Here is a 12,310-nt window from a genome sequence, read left to right as displayed (position 1 = left end):
CAAACGCCGCGAGCTTGAACTCTCGCGAGATCGTTCAGCTTATATATTGCGCTCCCTCCGCCGGCGTCCTTTCAGTTGCATGTCGTCAGCCGCGTTGCTGCTGATCTGGATTGGTCTGGCTTGAGCTCTTCCTCCCGGCTCGGGCTGCGCCATGGCGCCTCCGGATCTCGTTGACCGGCGTCTGCTCGCGGGCGGCCTCCTCCGCCTCCTGCTCTCGTCCGACTCGTGGGCGCAGCGGGCCTGTTAGTACCGGGGGGACCCAGTCCGAGGGCTGCGGGCGGCCCAGGAAGAGGAGGAGGTAAGGGAAAGAGGCGGGCGGGAGGGCAGGCAGGCAAAGCAGCCGAGCGCGGCCTTGTTTACGGCGCGTAGTGGGCGGGATAGGCCGGTCGCGGAACCGCCGCAGACCATCAGGAGGAGGCTGGGCTCGGGGATGAAAGGCTCCGACGGAATTTATTTTGCGCGACACCTTCCCAGACATCTGCTTGGAAGAGCCTGAAGCCTACAGAATTTGGAAAATACCTGAACTCTCCCCCGGGACAGGGCGGGACGGGGACGGAAGATGCTGCTTGTGGTGAAATCTGAGGCAACCGCCTCTTTTTCTTAGGGTGCCATCCTAAAAACACTTACTTGGGAGCAAGGCCTCTTGCAGGCTCCGTGAGACTTGCTCTCGAGTAAACATGCAAAAATATATTAAACGCGCTTTTAATCTCACTGCATTCGTTTTGTAAACTAACGCCTCGCCTTTCCCTGTCTGTGTTCAGCCTAACTATGCATGTCTACTCGGAAGCAAGCTAAATACTAATACTAATTTATCGTTTATACCCCGCCCATCTGGCTGGGTTTCCCCAGCCACTTTGGGCGGCTCCCAACAGAATATTAAAAACACGATAAAACGTCAAACATTAAAAACTTTCCTCAACATTGAGTTCAAAAGGGCTTACTCCCTGGAAAGCGAGTATAGGGTTGTAGCCTAAGCTATGAGACGGACCTGTTGCCTACACTTGTCGGTGGTGTGCCTCCCTCCCTTACACACTTGCTTAGGGAATGATTGTTAGTGGACTAAACCTTTTGAGCCTACAGCAAAACTTATTTTCCTTGCATGTTGATGGTTGTTCAAAGTGATTCATAATATGTAAAGTGCCTCAACAGTTAGATGTTGTATGCAGTTAGTATGTTAAAAGTAGCCAATGCCGCTAGCCCCTGCATCCTCTCTCATTGGAGGAGGAAGAGAATAGGCTCACTTGGATTTAAACCATTTCCTTGGCTGCAAGAAGTAGCAATTTTGCTGGACAAGACTTAAGTGGCCATTTGGACTTGGTGCCTCTTGAAGCTGCATTTACAGCATCTGCCTTCTGTTAATTGCAACCATATGGGAGAATATGCTGGCATGAGCTAGTGGGTGTTTGTATGGCTGCTTTCCAGGTCAGCAGTTTCTGCAGTTGGAAGAAGAGTAAAATGCTTAGAACTGGTCAACAGATGATGGTTAGAAAAATTAATGTAAATTACATTGTGGCATCTTATTTATATCTCACCCACTCTGATAACATTACTGCTATGGAGGCTATATCTATGGCAAGTCTGCATTTCCCTCATGGAAATACCTACCTCTCCTGAGTTATTTAATGCTTACCTTTGATTGTCTGGGTAAATCACCAGAATGCCTTTTGAGACCATTGTATTTTATTAATTCAAAGGTAAACTACCACTGTTGATTGCTTTATATTGTGCTGGAAAACTTCCCATTACCTTGAAACCAGGTGCCATTGTAGATTACATAGATGTTGATTGAGATGTGGAGTGTTCTTTGACCCTGTGGTGTTGCCACTGCAGTAGGAAGGTCCACAGTTTGAATCCCATTGTTTGAAATCATGCTAGTGCAAGTAGATAAATGGGTACCACTTCAGTGGGAAGGTAAACAGCATTTCCATGTGCTCTGGCTTCCGTCAGGGTATTCTGTTGTTCCAGAAGCAGTTTAGTTGTGCTGGTCACATGACCCGGAAAGCTGTCCGTGAACAAATACCATCTCCCTCAGCTTGAAGTGAGATGAGCGCAGCACCCCATAGTCAACTTTGACTGGACTTATTTACTACTGCAGTCCAAGTATGCTAATTTATAACTTCATATTTATATTTTATATTTTTGCAAGTACTTGGCAGTCCAACTGAGTGAAGGTTTCTTTGGTGTGGTTGATGTACATAGTGTCTAGTTGAGACCACTTCAAATGTTAGAGAATTCCCACATACAATTGTAGAGTTGGAAGGATCATCTAGTCCAGGGGTGGCCAACTCCCAAGAGACTGCGATCTAAGAGTTAAAAACTGGCAGTGATCTGCCCCCTTTTTGGGGGTTCAGGTCAAAGTTGTTGAGCTTTTATAGGGAGGAGGAAGGCCCGTTTTTTAAGAGATTCAGGTCAAAGTTGTTAAGCTTTTTTTTTTTTTTAGGGAGGAGGAAAGCACCGTTTTGTGGAGGTGCAGGGCTAAACTGTTGAGCTTTTTTTAAGGGAAGCCAAAGTTGTTGAGCTTCTTTGGGGGGAGCCAGTGATCTACCTCAAGACATTCAGTGATCTTCCGGTAGATCACGGTCTACCTGTTGGACGTCCCTGATCTAGTTCAACTCCCTGCAATACAGAAATTCTGCTCACAGCTGTCTCTGGGTGGGCTCAAACCACCAACCTAATGGTTAACAGGTAGATGAGGCATTTGAGTGTTGTGCACTATTTTCTCCTTTATGAAGGTTGAAGTGGCTTTCTGTCAGTATTGAATTGGGTTATTATGAATACAATTTTACTGCAATTGTAGACTGTCTTACTTTAGTAAAGATTTATTGCTTCTGAATTTTTGTCAGTCTGTCTGCATGGAAGCTCGTGAGGATGGTTTGCTAGTTTCAGCATCAGCAACAGAATGGTCCTTTTTTGACATCTTTCTCTCATCATAAGTTGTGGTAAGCTCTGTTAGTTTTTTTTTCTTATAAAAAATTTGATTACAATGATACGCAGGCTGATTAATTTAAAATGAGTTAGGTCATAATACCTTTTCATTGCTTCATTATTTAAATCATCAAAATAAATGTTAGACATCTTGCTAGCTTTATAAGCAAAGTAAAATATGTGGAGCTTCATTGACATACTCTAGTTTTATTATAAACCAGGATCCTTTGCTATGGTGTAACTTTTGCAGATGAAAGTACCCTCTGTTTTTATTAGGTAACAGCAATACTGTTCTGGATTTCCATATAGTGAAACACCTGGACTTGCAATCATGGCTTCAAGACGAACAGATGCTCCTGGTAAAACTCATTATCTAAGTAAATGTGTCGGGTGTAAAAGTGTCTAGTGGTAATTGTAACAAATATCATCAGGCTCTTTATTCAAATCTCCCAAGTCTATTTGTGTTGTCTTTATGAAGGTCTAGCTGTACCACACTAAATGCAGACACACATAAAGATCTGACTCTGCTCTAGAGAGAATTGTAATTGCGCTTCAACAATACATCTGTTGGTGACCTAGCATCTTATGGTTGCAGTTGTCAGTTTTCTTCCCTGCTAATGACCAACAACTGCTAACTAGATGATGATGAATTAATTACTAAATTGATGGAGTTCTCCCCTGAGATGAATTCTTCCATCTGTTCCTGGAAGTAGTTTTTCAGATTGCCTTCAGGATTATGTATTTCATGCTACCATTACTTGACTTTTAATTTGCTATTGAGTGAATTTATTGAAATCCGATGGTTAGTGTGCCTGTTTACCTGATTATGAGTGAAAAGGCTGTTTGCCATTAGTTTGGGAAGTCATCTCGGCAGGGATGGAAAATTCTTCAGATCCCTATGAAATCGAATGACCATCCTAAGTACCTAAACATTTTCTAGCCTGGTTTTTTTTTAGGTTGTGTTTTCTGGGATTATTCTGTTTGAACATCTTTTAATGAAAAGTTGATTACCTTCCTGATCCTAGGTGTCTCATGTGGGAAAAGATTCTGAATAAATGCTTTAGTGCTAGGGCTTGGGTTTTAGTAATTCTGGACTAGATAAGTGCCTAAATTAATAGGCAGTAGACTTTTTTGGGTAACAGTGTTTCTAGGAGCTTTGACCTAAGAATTTCTAGCTCTAGTAGCACCTTTAGCTCTCTAATTATTGGTTGAAATGGATCAAGTGCATTGTTTTGATCAGTAGTGGTGAACCAGTGGCCAATGGGCTTCATCCAGTCCACTAAGTCTTCTCCAGTAGCCCCCAATTCCCTGACCCAGTGTGGTGCTGCCTTGAGATTGAGGGGGGCATAGTACACTAATGGAATTTCATCCTCATAGTACTGGGCAGAGAGGTTGAAACTACCCTCACAGCTATTGTCAATTTCATTTTTCACCTTGCTTGCTGTTTGTGTGCGTATTCCCTGGTATGCATGTGGTGGCTTGTGCACAGGTGCTCTTGCTTGCCTGCTATAAGGTGGCCATGCCTACCTGTGGCATGTTGCCCTGACGGAGTTGGAATACGGTGATGTGGCCTTGGGCCTGAAAGAAAGTTAGTTACATCACAATGTTCTAAAATCCTGTGATACTGATGCTAGAAGATCATCTTAATGAAATAAGTGCTAATGTGATCTGTACTACTTGCTTGTATAAAGTTGACATTCTAAAAGTGCAGCCTACTGTGAAATTTTCATCTCTGTCCTTAGCTATTGAGCATGGCTCTGGAGGCTTTCTAGGAAAGATGTCCCAACCCATTGGAATGAACCGTCGGACATTCAGTTATGATGATGCCCTTGAGGATACAGCACCAATGACCCCTCCTCCTCCAAATATGTCCACCAATATCCTGTGGAAACAGCCAGTCGTCCCAGAACGCAAATATGAAAATATTTCCAAGGTATGCAGTCTCTAGAGTGACTATAGAGGTGGTATGAGGTGTCCAGTAAATACCACTTTTAATGTCCCACTGAAGACGTAAATCAACCACTGAAATTAACTGTGCTGAGGGGCATCAGATTTGCATTGCTTTGCTCTTCTGGGTGTATGGGGTGTTAGGGGAGGTGTAGTACCTCTGGTGGGAGATGTAGTGTGCTCCTTCTGGGGTACTTTGTCCACCTTTGGCTCCCACGCTGCACTCAGCTCTCACCTGTGGCTCCTAGAAGTTATCAGCATGTGACAGCCACACCCCGGGAGACAGCTTTGACTGGCCGGCTAAATCAGGTGAGGGTAGCTGAGTCTCAAACCCTCGTTGAGCTAGGGACTTCCCCTGCATGTGAATACAGGCTCTGGCAGATTGAGCGGACAAGACCCATAGTGGGTCCAAGTGTCAAGAAGACAGTTTCTGCACGTGCTGTAGAGGGAAGTGAGGGGCAGGTGGGGCTCATCCACCTAGGAGAAGTAAAACCCTGATCCTAAACCTCTGCTGCCTTGCAGGATATCTTCAGGGAAGAAAAAGCTAAGGGGTAAACCCCCCACAAAACCAGAACGTAGTCCCTAAGATGGTTGGTTGGCACCTTGTACGCCGCCTCCTGGCAACTCCTGAAGCCAAGCTGGTACCAAACGTATTGCTCTGCTTTCCTTTGGACCACTTCAGCAAGGCTGAGAGTAGGGTCTTGTTGACTGGGCAGCCAAGGACCTCCATACACATTGCCCAGGCTTGCACCCCTGAGAGGTCACTTCAGTGCTATTAACAGCGGCTTGGCTTCGTTCCAGAGGCACACTCCATTTTTCTCGAGTCAAGCAGATTCCAATAATACAAATGCTCTTCTGATACTTTTTATAGCAACAGTTATTGAGGGAGAAACACTCATTTTCATTACAATGGCTGTAACTGGTCAGAACTGGTGAAATGTCTGACAAAAAGAGTGTAAGTGTCACAACGAAGAGCTGGTATGATTTAAAAAAAAACAACAACTATAGATTTTTACTAGGGTTAAATGGCTGTGGGTGGGTGGCAAGTGACAGATTGTGATCCTGGATTTACTTTTCAAAAGCAGGGAATAATCAGAAAGCCATAGTTATCTTATGAGGAGAACTAGACTTGGGGTTTGGAGTTATCTTCTATGCAGGAGAGAATATTTTCACCTGTTTTCATGGACTACAGCGGACCTGGTTTTTGGTGAAAATAGGAGTGAGCTCTAGCTTCATATAATGATATTTTGATTATCTGCTGGATGCAAGACCAAAGATTTCTAAATACTATACAGAATTAAAATGTTATAGATGAGAGGGTGGGAAAATGGCAAGAGCACCATGTTCAATCTGTACAGTTCAAGTATGATTCCAGGACTCCTTCCCTTGAGGATCAGGAGTAGTATGTGAGATTCTCCTAAGGTAATTTTGCCCCTTTCTCCTCAAACTGTCCCTGGCTTCCTCTGCACAGGATGAGGAAGGGGAGACTAGCATGCATCCATCTGCCATTACCCCCTCATCTTCCACTGAGACTGTGAACAAGGTTCCTGTAGTGAAGGCCAAGGCCACCCACATCATCATGAATTCTCTCATTACAAGTAAGAGCTCTTGTGTTCCTCTAGTAGGCAAGTTACCCTGGAGATCAAATTTTGCAATATGGTTTATTTCTCATTACCATGTGGGTTATTTTAATTCTCTGTGATATAGTTGTCCATTCAGAAAGGCCTTCAAAGAGATTGGATTCCCTAATGGAAAGGGTCAAACAAAATGCTGTAAGAATGAATCTGATGCTCTACCTCCATATTCTGATCCTCTTTAGTACCTAAATGCTAGCATGTAACCTAAGGGAAACAGCATGGAAATTTAATTCTTCTTAAGTCCTGCAGCACTTCATTATGTGTTTTGTGGTAGTGGGACTGTACTGCCAGCTCTTACTTGTTAGCTTGGCAAACTCATTCCATTTGTCCAGTCAATGTATTAAAATGAATGGCTGTGGAAGATAATTTGTTGGCACTTATGTTTAATTGTAGCTGTTAAATCTTTTGGGAAAACTCAATACACACTTCCATTGAATTTACAGTGAATTAAACAATTGTTAATGGTACATTTCTTCCTCCTACTAATGGGCAGATAACTGGCACATAGACAATATGCTTGAATCAGCATGCTTTGGATGTGGCATATATATTTCACCATTTTGAGTCTCTTGTAGTTTTTCTGTTTTGGAAGTCTAGTGATCACAGCAGAATGGAAGTCTAGTTCAGGTATATTACTTTCTTACAGTAAAGCAATGAAGGAAACTTCCTTTTATGTTTAAGAAATAATTCCTGGAAACATATTTTATTAATATTTAAAGATAGCCGTTACTATTGCATAATTTTTCTTTAAAAAAGCTACTAAAGGACAGGGTTGAGGTTTCTGCTCTGAATAACAGTAGATTGGAGGAAGGCATTCTGAAGGTGTTCCTCCTAAACCCTGGTGGCTTCTTTTTGGGGCCCAGCTTCTGATTATGTATGAATTTATGCTGCATTCATGAGAACATAACAAAAGTTGTTGCAGTAAAGGTTTAGAACAGGGATGAGGAACCTACCTGTGACTCAAGATAATGTGCTACTGCTTCCATCAGCTAGGCAATATGGCCAATAGACAGTAACAATATCTAACAGCACCTGCAGGGCCACATGTCCCCCATCCCTGGTTTAGAAAGTCTGGTTCTGGAACCCAAAAATACAGTGAGCTCACTTGTAGGAAGAGCTCAGGGCAAAGGAAAACATTTCTGTATAACCAGGCCTTTAGCTGATTAAACAATCTATGGCCTTTTAAATGTGTTTGTGGGAAGGGGACTATTTATATTCTCCACCTTGTGATCTTTGGGTGAAGGGCTGTATACAAATTTAATAAACAAAGCAATCCTAGATTATTTTACTATACTGGTCTCTCTTTTTAACTTTAGTCCTGTCCTCCCCTTCCAATCTGCTGGAATGATGAAAGTTCCAGAACATTTTTTAACTGTGCTGTGCGTTGCTCTGGCGCTTTATAATAGATGGCTTAAAGAAATCTCCCCCTCCGTGCTTTATCATTTCTAATAACTATAAAGGCTATAGGATATTGGCTTTTAGAAATTTGTTGCAGGCCGTAGTGTTTGTGGCTTGTATGAATGTGTCATGTTGTCCGTTCTAGAGCAAACTCAGGAGAGCATTCAACGCTTTGAGCAGCAGGCAGGGTTGAGAGATGCCGGATACACTCCCCACAAAGGCCTCACTGCAGAGGAGACTAAATACCATCGTGTGGCTGAGTCACTCCATGTAAGGTGTTGGGTCTCACTGTGCTTTAGTAGTGAATTCTTTAAATTGGTATTGGTTGTAAATTACTACTTTTCAGAACTAGGTGTGGAAAGTTTGCTAATAGGTGCCATTGGCACAATAGAATCGGGGATTTTTCTGGTTTGCATCCTGTTTCAGAGTTTGTGTTAAGAGAGCTTGAGTCTAGTGCCAGTTAAATATAATTTATTGAGTTCTTGATCAGTACCAGTGAGGCATTGGCAGTGAAAGTAATTTATGTAAATTATTTATTTCCCTGCACCAAAAGCCTAACTTTCTGAGACTGAACATATAGAATTTACTATTACTGGGAAATGGGTGCTATGCCTTTGAAGCGGAATACAAAGTTCAGTAATAGAGGGTGATGACTTGAAAGATGGTATGTCTGAGAGGTAGCTGTAATCAAGGCAGAAATGTCTCCATACAGTCTTGCATGCAAGTCTCATTAATATGCTGCATCATGCTTTTATTAAGCTTTACCAATGAAATAAACAAAATTAAACTGTGGCTGCTCACTGTTCACTTGCTAGAATTGGAAAGCTTCCAACTGTACATCTTTACCCTTTCTAACAGAACCTAAAGATGCAAAGTGGAGAGATGGCAAAAGAAGATAAACAGGCCTCTTCCGCCCAGTCCACTCCAAGCAGCACTCCCCATTCCTCTCCCAAGCGCACATACAGGTACATTTCCCAAGAGGAAAACAAAGGGCACTTAACTATGTGTCTAAATTAATAGGAATCCTAGTTTCCTTTTGGGTTTTGCGAATCCTGTTTGTGGAATCTGTCCAATGCTTTTTTGCTGCATTTTTAAAGATACTCAGTCTTTCTGTTGTGGGTAGGTAATGTGGCTCACATAATTTTCTCCTGGATTTATCTTTTGGTGTAAACCCTATGTGGAGTGAGAATTGTTCAGTTGGGATTAAATGTTTGTGGTAGTCAGATACTACCATGGTCTGCCTATCTGGTTTCAGTTCTTAATTGATTTGTTCTCTTCAGGGGTTGGTTTAGTCAGGGGTCCTCCGCATCCATCACGGGTCCTGAGCTTGCTGCCATGGATTCCGGTGGTGGGGATGGCGATAAAGTACCGTCTGAAAAATGGAGCATCTTTGGACCCAGAGCTCTTCAAAAACACACTGATTCAGGTATAGCAACATTTTAAGAAAACAGTCTTTGTCTTCAAAAATATGTGTTCTTCCAAAAATACAGTCTTCAAAAATATGTGTTCATTTTACAAAAGACCGAAGTAGCAAGCTTTGGCTTTAAAGACTAAAGGAGAAATTAAACATCACACTGTGGTAATTGTTTTGTCAAGGCAAGCATTTTGGCTTGCCAGAAAGAACAATCCCCCCTCTCCTCCCCTTGCATACTATTCCAGGGCTTCTTCTGATGCCCCCAGAGCCAATTTTGGGGTGTATGGGGAGAGGAGGGAAACCCCCATAGCACAAGTGAAAGCCCTTGTGCAGGAATTCTGCTGATGGGAGTCAGCTGATGTATTAGTTGAGCCCTGCTCTAACGAAGAGTTAAAATTATGAAGAGACTTAAAAGTAAATGGGAAGAATTCGTTGTCAATTGGAATTGGGACTACAGAAGAGAATGCATATATCAAGGTGTGGCATATAGTAAAATGTGTGTCCACAGCTTTCTGCAGTCTATGGCATAGAACTTGAATGCTGCATTCAAAGGTCGGAAAATCAAACTTTGGATTCAGTCTTGTACCCCCCCCCCGCACATTATTGTGCTTTTGTAACAGCAGCGTTAATCCTAAATTTGTAGTTAATGTGGTTTTACTAACTGTTAACTACTAGTGTTTTGTTTTGCCTTCAGTCATACTTGATAGAGGAATGTCTGTTCTGTACTTTCTCAATAAGCCTACTTATTTCTTTTAAGAAAAAATGTAGTGAATATTATCCTGACTCTTTAACCATCTGCATTGCTCCTTTAATGCTGATTTGCCAGAACTATTCCTGAATCTTCCAGTGACAATTAAATTCTGTTCAAGGCAAAGTTGCCATAGATTATGTGCAAAAAGCTTATCACAAGGGATACTTGAGTTGCAGTTTTAGGTATAGCTTCCACATATGACTGTCACTATAGGAATACACAAATATCTTTTGTTGACAAAGAGAACTGCCACATGCCACATGGTGGTTAGTGCTTGTTGTTTAGTCGTTTAGTCGTGTCCGACTCTTCGTGACCCCATGGACCAGAGCACACCAGGTTAGTGCTTAGAATTTGATGAAATGGCAATTGCTTACACAAGTCTTGATTGTGCTGTACATCTGCACAGATGTGCGTAATGGTTTGCTGCTTTTGCCTTTCTCTTATCTCTTTTGTATCCTCCTCTTCTCTCAGGGGGCTTTACCGTCCAGGCCTATAAGGGTGCCCAGAAACCAACCCCAATGGAACTAATGCGTGCCCAGGCCACCAGGATGGCAGAGGACCCTGCAACTTTCAAGCCTCCCAAGATGGACATTCCAGCTATGGATGAAAAGAAGCGGTCCCCACGTTCTCATAACCTCAGACCCCGGGACATGAATGTGCTTACTCCTACTGGGTTCTAGAAACACCTCCACTTAAAAGGCAGGATGATCTTGAAATCTGATGGACTATATTGTCCTAGGGTGTCTTTCATATTCCACACATACAGTTGACATAGGAAGGTCTCTTCTAGGTCAGAGTTACAGACAGTGGTGAAACAAGATTTGGGCAACTTTCTGAATTTCTTGCTCTTTTTTTCCTTCCAAAGGTCTCTTACGCAGCACCAAAATAATAACTATCTTGCCAACAGAGTTCTGACATGCAGTTCTGTGCTTCTCTGAATACCTAAGTTTTATAAAAGGAAACTATCAACTTATTGGACCTTTTTGGCTTGAATATTTGGGCTGCTGTTTGTGTAGACATCTACTTATTCGTGCAAGATTACTGAAGGACAATGTATAACTTTCTAGTATCTTCTTTGAACCATTTGAGGGAATCTAGCATCAACTGAAGTCTAATGTTCTGGTAAGAATATTGGAGAAATTTAGCACCATGCTTGAAAGTTGAAGACTCCCTGCTTGGCTATTTCTACATGTAAGAGATTCATGTCTTAGGGACCTAAATGTTTCAACATGAAAAAAAATCAGTACTAATTCTAGAACTGTACTATGAAATGATAGTCTTTGTGAAGCCCTTTGCATCAAATGGGTTCTGCATACCATGAAGCTGGAGCCACAGTAGAATGGAAAAGTTTCTTCATTCCTAGAGGTAACAGAGGGATTTGTAGCTGTTTTCCTGGGGATTCATTTGGGAATTATTAGTAGCACTTTCAGGGGAAAGGATGTGAGATAATAACTATAAAGTTAAAGGGACAGTGGTTATGCTTATTTATATATTTCTTAGGGAGGAAGAGGAAAATAAGTCATTAGAGCACAGGGAAGATTTTAACCTAGCGTCTCACCTTAGATGTGAACATAGGCATTTGCATAAATTGTTGCTAATTTCTATTTGAGCAATCAGACAGTGGAAGACTTGATGTGTTCTGTGATTGCTTGAAGACATAGGGGGCAGGTATTGCCCTTGTCCTAAACTCGTAAGTCACCGGTTGGCTTTATAGTGATGAGATGGCAATCTTGGAATATCCATTATGCAGATAAAAAGGTCTTTTGTTTAACAGCATGTTTACTGAGAAGTCCTCACTAATCTTTTTTTTTAATGTCCTAAATGGGTTCTGTCCCCTTTCTGAACTGTGTTGTTTCTACAGATTGTTGGCAGTTCTGCAGCTGAGTGACTTAGTGGTGTCTCACTCAGCTTCATCTTATTCCTTTACTTACATTGACGACATTAGGACTTGTGCTTCAATACCACTGTAGCTTTTTCTGCCCTATTAGTCATCACCATTGCTGTGTGTAAACAGTGATCCAGCTTTTTGTTTAGTGTTAACTTATTTTGTGATATTTTGTGTTCATGTCTCTGTGCTTAACATCTCTGCACAATAATAAAAAAAACTTAGAGAATGACTGTTAGGGATGTGGTGATCACTGCAATGGCAGAATCTGTCACACATCACTAAAACTGCAATCTACATACCAGGGAGTAAGCCCTTTGATACTTACTACTGAACAAACAATTTCCAGTGTT

The 12,310-nt window shown here is 42.1% G+C and overlaps 1 protein-coding gene across 5 annotated transcripts; it reads left to right on the top strand.

Moving 5' to 3' along the window:
* The first annotated feature begins 46 nt into the window (after positions 1–46).
* On the top strand, positions 47–12,186 carry KIAA1191. Of its 5 annotated transcripts, none has more exons than XM_083488498.1 (10): positions 68–298; positions 1,966–2,100; positions 2,844–2,939; positions 3,202–3,284; positions 4,668–4,858; positions 6,344–6,470; positions 8,053–8,177; positions 8,766–8,872; positions 9,188–9,333; positions 10,544–12,186. In XM_083488498.1, exons 4-10 carry the CDS (start codon positions 3,257–3,259, stop codon positions 10,750–10,752), a joined length of 933 nt encoding a protein of 310 aa, XP_083344624.1. In that variant the 5' UTR covers positions 68–298; positions 1,966–2,100; positions 2,844–2,939; positions 3,202–3,256; the 3' UTR covers positions 10,753–12,186. The 5 variants fall into 5 exon arrangements, with proteins under 5 accessions (XP_083344623.1, XP_083344624.1, XP_083344625.1 ...); XM_083488499.1 differs by having other exon boundaries at positions 1,966–2,351; positions 2,409–2,939; XM_083488497.1 differs by lacking the exon at positions 1,966–2,100 and having other exon boundaries at positions 47–298.
* The last annotated feature ends 124 nt before the right edge of the window (positions 12,187–12,310 follow it).

This window comes from Podarcis liolepis (assembly GCF_965112155.1).
Source record: "Podarcis liolepis genome assembly, chromosome: 2".
NCBI classification, from domain to species: Eukaryota; Metazoa; Chordata; class Lepidosauria; order Squamata; family Lacertidae; genus Podarcis; species Podarcis liolepis.
Note: the sequence above shows the minus strand (reverse complement) of the source record. Positions and strands in the feature narration are given on the sequence as shown.